Raw genomic sequence first — 8,663 nt, 5'->3', positions numbered from 1 at the left:
GTGTTTCATACTAAAGGGAGCGAGGGACGAAATGGAAAAGTGCTCGTTAAACTAGTGTGTGTGTGTGTGTGTGTGTGTGTGTGTGTGTGTGTGTGTGTGTCTTTCTATGGTTGTGGGGCATAAAACCATTCATTCATTCATTCTGAGGACATATTTGGTGAATATTTTTTTTTTCTTGTCGTTGATTACTGAAATTTATTTTGATTTATTTTCAGATGACTGATTGAACACTTGGTTTTACGGTTCAGGTTATGGTTCGTGTAAGGGGCTAAGGACGTGTCCTCACAACTATAGAAAGAGCGACGTGTGACTGTGTGTGAGTGTGTGTGAGAGTGTGTGTGTGTGTGAGTGTGTGTGTGGGAGTGTGTGTGTGAGTGTGTGTGTGTGTGTGTGTGTGTGTGTGTGTGTGTGTGTGAGAGTGTGTGTGTGTGTGTGTGTGTGTGTGTGTGTGTGTGTGTGTGTGTGTGTGTGTGTGTGTGTGTGTGTGTGTGTGTGTGTGTGTGTGTGTGTGTGTGTGTGTGTTTTAGGTAGATACATCAGGGGTTTCCGTCGTTTCACAGGGTCATCAGAGTGCGGAGGCCAGGATTCGCCCTCGGAGTCACTGTGAAGCTGTGACACGAGACAAGTGTCAGATGACGATAAGAGATTTACATCAGAAACAGCTTCTACGTCTCCACCAGACAATCGGAGGCTTTGGCTTTTTTTATCGAAGCTCACGCTCGCCACGGAACACGAGGACAAACACACGACGCTTTGCAGCAAACGGGTGTTTATCTCGTGTCGCCCCCTCGCGGTGGCGGCGGCGGCGGCGGGAGCGTCCACCGGTTGGGATCCTGTCAGTGAGCCGCTCAAACCGGATGATGACACATTGGACGACGCACAGCCGGGACACTGATGTCTGATTGTCTGTCAGTCCGCCGCAGAAGACGACGTACGACACCATCAACGCAACATGATCACATAAATAACATCACAAAAAATATCATCCAGTGTACGGATTCTTCCTTTAAGAACATTGGCAAGAGGTAACCCCTCCCCCTCCCCTCCCCTCCCCCAATAACGGTAATACTTTAAACAAAATGTTTTTTAATAACATTTCTTTTCTTTAAAGCAGTTGAGACGGTCATGCACAACGCGGCCTGGTGAAACTATCGACGAGCTACAGGACGAGAGCCAGGTTTGGGACCCCATGGGTCTGGGTCTTGTTCTGGGTCTGGGTCTGGTTCTGGTTCTGGGTCTGGGTCTTGTTCTGGTTCTGGGTCTGGGTCTGGTTCTGGTTCTGGGTCTGGGTCTGGTTCTGGTTCTGGGTCTTGTTCTGGTTCTGGGTCTGGTTCTGGTTCTGGGTCTGGTTCTGGGTCTGGTTCTGGTTCTGGGTCTGGGTCTTGTTCTGGTTCTGGGTCTGGTTCTGGTTCTGGGTCTGGGTCTGGTTCTGGGTCTGGGTCTGGGTCTGGTTCTGGGTCTGGGTCTGGTTCTGGTTCTGGGTCTGGTTCTGGTTCTGGGTCTTGTTCTGGTTCTGGGTCTGGTTCTGGTTCTGGTTCTGGGTCTGGTTCTGGGTGTGGTTCTGGTTCTGGTTCTGGGTCAGGGTCTGGTTCTGGTTCTGGTTCTGGGTCTTGTTCTGGGTCTGGTTCTGGTTCTGGTTCTGGGTCTCGTTCTGGTTCTGGGTCTGGGTCTTGTTCTGGGTCTGGGTCTGGTTCTGGGTCTGGTTCTGGTTCTGGGTTTGGGTCTTGCTCTGGGTCTGGTTCTGGTTCTGGGTCTGGTTCTGGTTCTGGGTCTGGGTCTGGTTATGGGTCTGGGTCTTGTTCTGGGTCTGGGTCTGGTTCTGGTTCTGGGTCTGGTTCTGGTTCTGGGTCTGGGTCTTGTTCTGGGTCTGGGTCTGGGTCTGGGTCTTGTTCTGGGTCTGGGTCTGGGCCTTGTTCTGGGTCTGGGTCTGGGTCTTGTTCTGGGTCTGGGTCTGGGTCTTGTTCTGGGTCTGGGTCTGGGTCTTGTTCTGGGTCTGGGTCTGGGTCTGGTTCTGGGTCTGGGTCTTGTTCTGGGTCTGGGTCTGGGTCTTGTTCTGGGTCTGGGTCTGGGTCTTGTTCTGGGTCTGGGTCTGGGTCTGGGTGTGGGTCTTGTTCTGGGTCTGGGTCTTGTTCTGGGTCTGGGTCTGGGTCTTGTTCTGGGTCTGGGTCTGGGTCTGGGTCTTGTTCTGGGTCTGGGTGTGGGTCTTGTTCTGGGTCTGGGTCTTGTTCTGGGTCTGGGTCTGGGTCTTGTTCTGGGTCTGGGTCTGGGTCTGGGTCTTGTTCTGGGTCTGGGTCTGGGTGTGGGTCTGGGTCTGGGTCTTGTTCTGGGTCTGGGTCTGGGCCTTGTTCTGGGTCTGGGTCTGGGGGATTGAGATCCAGGCCCAGTCTGTTTAAAGGTCTCGCAGAAACAGAAGTGATCTACAGTCGACACTCGGGAGAATGTCTGCGCGCGGCTTTGAAAGAATCACCACATTAATACCATTCACGTTTCACAAACTGTACACGTCACGTCAATACAAAAGGGCGTTTTCAGTCCCGGAGGATCCGTGTTCCCCTCCGACCGCTGCCTGTTCCCGTGGTCTCTGTGGACGTCGGAGGGACGGACGGATCGCAGGGCGGCAGCTCGTCTACATTCGGAACTCAGAGACGGTCAGAGGCCAAAGACTCAGGAGGAATAATTGTTTTGTGCTGGACGAGTTTTTAAAGGCACTGTCCTGTCACATGATGTCGACGAAGAACTCACAGGGGTTTCCCATGGCGTGCTGGAAGGACTGGCGACTGGCGGTGAGCTCAGGAGGAACGGCGGCCAACTCCCTCCCGGGCGGCGCTCCGGGCGGCGTGCTGCTGCTGAGCGGGGTCTTGGGGGCCAGACGGGCCAGACAGTAAGGAGGGGGCAAGCCCGGGGGTCCGTAGGAGGAGGCGTGGCTCCGCTCGCTCTGGGCGCAGGAGCCCGGCCCCGGCTGGGTGAAGGGGGCGTGGCTGTGGGTGAAGGAGGGGTGGCTGTTCTGCGAGAGGGCGTGGCTCCGGTGCGACTGACTGTGGCTGAGGCCCGACCGGGCGTGGCTGTGGTGGCTCATCTGGCTGGCGGACCTGTCGCCGCGCCTCCCCCCACTCTGAGCCTTCTCCTGTGGGGAGGAGCGTCTACCTTTGCCTGCACTGGGGTTGGATCCACTGCTTCGGCTTCCTGTTGAGAGGGACACACACACACACACACACACACACACACACACACACACACACACAATAAATCCACTGTCAGCAGCTGCAGCTGATCCAGAACCAGCTGGTTTTTCTGCTGATCGACATGGAGGCAGAACGTCACACATTCAACAAAATATATTGTAAAAGCTTTGACGAAGCCTTCATGAACATTAAAATATACAGTACTTAAAGTTATAAAATGCATTGCTGCACTTTGTTTAAGGTGTGACTAATGATTTTCTTATCAACAAGAGTCAAGGGCGAAGTTGATTATCTCAAAAGTTTCCGTCTGCAGCAGCTTCATCAGATGTTCGTACAAACATCGACACATTCACAGATCAGAAATAAAACCATGATACACCTTCATCAGAGAGACACTGCTGCACTGCACTGTGGGTAATACACAGTCACATTGTCAGTTGTGTTTTTACAGTAGGTTGGTGTCTCGTCTCAGTGATGTGAGACGTGGCGGCGGCGGCGGCGTACTGATGGAGGTGTACCACGCTGGTGCAAAATCAAACATTCCAACGCCTCCTCCCTCCTCAATGAGCCCGACAGCACTGGGTTCAGTGGTGCATGATCGCCCCCTGTCTGCGGGAATGATAGCACAAGCCTCAGAGTGATATCCTGCATCATGCACCTCCCAGCGGACAGTAAGTACAAATGCATGCCCCGAGGTGCAGAGAGGGAGAATGGACTGTCAGGAGAGTCACACACACACACACACACACACACACACACACACACACACAGAGGACGCAAACGGACGGAGGTAGACGCATGGGATGGGCAGAGGGAAAAAATACCTTCAAGCTACAGAATACGAGGAGGAGACGAGGAGGAAGAGAATCAGAATCGAGAGAGAGAGAGAGAGAGAGAGAGAGAAGGGGGGGGGGGTTAGCAGGCTTACCGGTTCCCCCGGTGTCCTGGGACTCTACCTCCTCCTTCAGTCTACCGTTGACCAGCAGAAACAGAAGGAACAACAGAATTACACACTCACACACACACACACACACACTACTGTACCTCATGTACCCGTCTACTGTACGTCTGGCTGCTCACTTCTGTTACACCCATGGCTGTGATCGGTCCTGTTCTGGTCCTCTGACCAATAATAAATAAATCTCTATCCCATCAACTTAACTGTGAACGAGCAGCCACATCGTTACCCAAAGAAAGGAAAGTGCTAACATCTCGTGACCGTTCTTCATCGTCTCCGTCCTCCTTGAATCACTCAAAACAACGACACCAAACTGAAGAGATGGACACGTGAAACTGTCCATCATCTGCCCGGTTTCAAACGTGCACCACAGCCAGACGACCACCGCCGCCCACTCCCCTCGTCGTCCACTCTCCCCCAGTGCACAGACACTGTCCCCTCTCCATCCACAGTGAAAGCAGAGGATCGTTCCACAACCGATGGAGAGAGATGAGGTTTGGTGATTTGTGATCACGTGGCTGGTCAGATGTTGACACGCCCAGGACTGCGGAGTACCGTCCGCTGCACGACTCAAGATGCTCATGATTTTAGAATACACATCTACTGTATAGTTCGAGCCCCAGGAGCTGAGATCAGCAGGTGAGACAGATACTGACGTCGTCAGGGTTAATATCCTGTCGCACGTTGAGTCGAATCATCAGGTTCATTAACGAAAAGGCTGATGGGAAAAACTCAAAGGCTCCTCGTCGCTCACCCTCGCTGTGCTGGCTGCCGGCGCTCCCGCTGTGGAAACTGTGGCACGGGTCTGAGTATCCCGGTGGGAAGCTGGGGGGCGCGGAGGGAAAGGGAGGGTAGGGGAACGGCTGCCCGCCCAGGGGCCAGGGGTTGCTGGGCGGGGGGAGCGGCGCCAGCGTGTCCTGCTCCGAGCCTCCGCCGCTCGATCCCTCGTTTAGGTTGAGTGACGCCATGTCTTATAGGAGAGAAATCACAAGGTTCAGAACACACACACACACACACACACACACACACACACACTGGGAGACGGGGCTGTACTTTGGCAGAGGTCCCCGAAGGTGTAGTAACACTGTTCGGAGAAGGTGATCTTGTTGACCGTGTGTCTCAGGTAGCCGTGCTTCAGCAGACTGCTCGCGTACTTCCTCGCATCCCGCCGGTCCTTGAATCCCTCCACTCGGGAGTAGAGCCAGTCCACCACGTCAGCGCCTGACACACACACACACACACACACACACACACACACACAGAGAGATGTATGATCATACTAATGTGTAGAGCATGTGTCCTCAGTGACGTCAGTGAAGTTGGAGTTAATGGAGCTGAAACTACTCGCGACACTTTTTAGTCCTCGACTTAGATTTCGTTGTCAAATAAGACAAACTCAAACTTGTTTGATTAAAAAACAGAAAGACTTTTTGAACTTTGAATGATAAAGATCTGGTACATGATTAGACTTTAAATAATTTTCCGAATTTCAGGTTTTAAATTCCACTTTTGTATTTAGGATTTGCAAATAAACACAACGACATGATTTATTCGTATTGTTCATAGACAGCAGCGTGATACACAGACCTGAGTGAGTCTTATTTAGTGTTGTTTGTTTCATTGTAGTAAATGACAGTTGTTCTCACCGATGACGGCGTTGGCGATCGTGATCTTCAGCCACATCCGGTCTCGGATCTCGAGGCCGGAGTCCGGCAGCTGCATCACCTTGACGATGGTCGCCATGTCGGTCTTACTCACAGACAGAGGCAGGTCGTCAAACTCTGCGGGGCGGGAGAGGAGTTTTGAGGAATGACTGACAGGCAGAACTGTTGACAGTAAATGTATTTATGATCACAACAGACAGGATGTTTGTGGTTGCTTTGTTTCTTTACCGTAGTGCGGGTACGGTCCCGTCAGGGCGGTGGTGTGTGAGATCCAGGCCGCGGGGTCGATGGGTCTCACTGGCTCAGCTGCAAAATGACACACCGTTTGACAAAATGCTCCAAATGTAATAACAAAATGTTTGATCTGGTAAAAGATGAAGACTTCAGATATGTATCCATGTTGTCTCACCACGAGGGATCGTGAAGTAGCTCCGTGGAGACGGGTCCCAACATTTGGCAACAGTAAGACTAATGGGACTGGAGAGGAATAAAGGGAATGAGAATCAATAAGTAATATAATGTGAATATATATATATGCATTATTAACCATATGACTTTGTGCCACACAGCTGACAGTTATCAGTCCGTCTGCTTCATGTTTTCACTGGATCATATTTCACAACAAGTCGACACAAGTTGATAATCTGCTCATTCATGTGACGTGTTACAGTATGAACAGTAACGTGTGTGCTGCACAAGCTTAGTGGGAACTTGTATAACGTGCAACACAAGATAAACTGTATGTTTATACTTTACAGACTTTAATTCTTTAAATCCTGATTCATACAGTATGTTAAACACTTTTAATGGTCTCATGGTCTCACCCAGTTTTGGAAACGATCTCTCGGAGAATCCTCACGGCGTCGTCGTTGCTCATGTTCTCAAAGTTCACGTCGTTCACCTGGTGGAGACACAACAAAGTACAGGATCGACTCAATATATATATATATATATATATATAATTCTAATACTTAATTATACTTGTGTGTTTTCGTGACTAAATCATTTTCCTCTGCAGAGGATTTAAATGAGCTCACACACGTTAATCTCTCGTTTAATCCTAAGCAACTTGCGGCGGGTGAGAACCTACATGATGAATGTTGAATTGTAATCAGCCATTGTGTGTTTGGCAGTGGGCGGAGCCTCTGAGATGAAAAGCGAGGCGGTGACAGGAAGGAAGAGGAGCGGCAGAATTACATTACAACTTTTTTACAAAAGAGCGGAAGTGTTTTTTTTAACAGGCCACGAAACCTCAGAGCAGTGATTTCTCTTTACACGTTCCTCTTCCAGCAGAGCAGCTGTCAGAGCACTGATGTGTACCACACCGTGACATGATGAGGATGACGATGAGGATGATAAAACATATGTGAGAGAGTGGACCTGCAGCAGCATGTCTCCAGGTTCTATTCTGCCGTCAGCAGCCACAGCTCCGCCCTTCATGATGGAGCCGATGTAGATGCCTCCGTCTCCCCGGTCGTTACTCTGCCCGACGATGCTGATGCCCAGGAAGTTGTACTTCTCTGTCAAGACAAACATTATCATTATAGTCACGTGTACACACTACAAATCGTCTTCTAAGATATAGTCACGGAAGTGTGAGGTGTACCCATGTTCAGCGTGACGGTGATGATGTTGAGGCTCATCGTTGAGTCCGTGATGCTGCTGAAGGACGACGACTGCGAGAAGCAGGAGGAGGAAACAACATGTGGAGCAAAGTCAAACCAGAGTCAACAACAATCAGCTGTCGTTTCAGCGTCAACTTTGATTTCGCCGGCGGCGGCGGCGGCAACGTTGTCGCCTCGCAGGTGCTCACCCGGTCGATCTTGGCCACTTTGTGCCTCCGTCGCCGGCGCTTGTGTCGACGCATCAGGTGCGAAGAGGAGCTCTGTTCTGTGGAGCTGCTGAGCCTGAGACGAGGAGGAGGACGGAGAGAGGAGGGAGGTTTTACACATGACCTGGTATCAGGAAAAACTACCTGACGTGTCCAACACAACTTGTTTTACAAGGCAGATGTAGATCTATATTAATAATAATAATAATAATAATAATTAATTTTATTAGTGAAGCCCTTTACATTCAAGGCAAAAGTGCTACAATGTAAAAGCATCGGTATGAAAAGACAAATATAAGATAACATTTAAAAAAGCTAACAGATAAAAGTTGACATAATAAACATGTGAGCATGTACAGTATATACAGGAGGTAGACAAAATAAATACAAATATATAATTATAATATATTAGCACTTTACAAGAATCCCATTTTAATTTTTATATAAAAAATATATTATATTCTATTTATTTTTTAAGTTTGCAGCCTTAATATTTCGCTCTACTAAATACATTTTATGTAACACATTTACTTCGTCATATACTGTGCTGCTAATGAATATTGATCTTTTTATTATTCACTTATTGTGATTTAAAGTAGTTATGGTTCAGCCACAAGTGAGGCAAAAAAATCATAACTGTAGATTGGAATCCACGCTTGAGCTTCAAGAAAAACACATTAAAATGTCATTTACGGCAGAGATATTGTATTTACTTTCTATTACATTTTCTATAAACTGAAAAACAACAGATTTAGTTTCAGAAACAAAAGAAAAGCTCCTGATTCACGAGTCTGTCAGCGGACGAGATCCGTCCTGACGTGAGGTCGTACGCTACCTGCTCGCGTCCTCGTCCTCCTCGCTGTCCACGAAGGAGCTGGACTCCAGCTCGCTGCTCATTACCGAGGCGCTGTCGTAGCCCATGGCCGAGTCCCGGGCCGTGCGCTCTGATTTGGAGTGACCGTTGATGCGAGGGACTGGAGAGAGAGAGAGAGAGGGGGGGGGGGAGGGAGAGAGAGAGGGAGAGAGAG

At 49.7% G+C, this 8,663-nt stretch overlaps 1 protein-coding gene across 1 annotated transcript in view; it reads right to left on the bottom strand.

The window, feature by feature from the left end:
• Positions 1 to 2,239: 2,239 nt before the first annotated feature.
• dvl1a (dishevelled segment polarity protein 1a) overlaps positions 2,240 to 8,663 on the bottom strand; it is a 20,651-nt gene continuing 14,227 nt past the window's right edge. The window contains exons 5-15 of the mRNA XM_047330887.1: positions 8,471 to 8,609; positions 7,618 to 7,711; positions 7,411 to 7,480; positions 7,185 to 7,324; positions 6,629 to 6,705; positions 6,214 to 6,281; positions 6,033 to 6,110; positions 5,787 to 5,921; positions 5,194 to 5,361; positions 4,895 to 5,110; positions 2,240 to 3,183 (exon numbers count right to left, since the gene is read on the bottom strand). Coding sequence (XP_047186843.1) covers positions 2,717 to 3,183; positions 4,895 to 5,110; positions 5,194 to 5,361; positions 5,787 to 5,921; positions 6,033 to 6,110; positions 6,214 to 6,281; positions 6,629 to 6,705; positions 7,185 to 7,324; positions 7,411 to 7,480; positions 7,618 to 7,711; positions 8,471 to 8,609 — 1,652 coding nt within the window. The 3' untranslated portion in view covers positions 2,240 to 2,716. The remainder of the gene's footprint in view (positions 3,184 to 4,894; positions 5,111 to 5,193; positions 5,362 to 5,786; positions 5,922 to 6,032; positions 6,111 to 6,213; positions 6,282 to 6,628; positions 6,706 to 7,184; positions 7,325 to 7,410; positions 7,481 to 7,617; positions 7,712 to 8,470; positions 8,610 to 8,663) is intronic.

The sequence above is a fragment of the Scophthalmus maximus genome, chromosome 3 (genome assembly GCF_022379125.1).
Source record: "Scophthalmus maximus strain ysfricsl-2021 chromosome 3, ASM2237912v1, whole genome shotgun sequence".
Lineage (NCBI taxonomy): Eukaryota > Metazoa > Chordata > Actinopteri > Pleuronectiformes > Scophthalmidae > Scophthalmus > Scophthalmus maximus.
The sequence above is the reverse complement of the archived record's forward strand: the minus strand, read 5'-3'. Positions and strand labels throughout refer to the sequence as shown.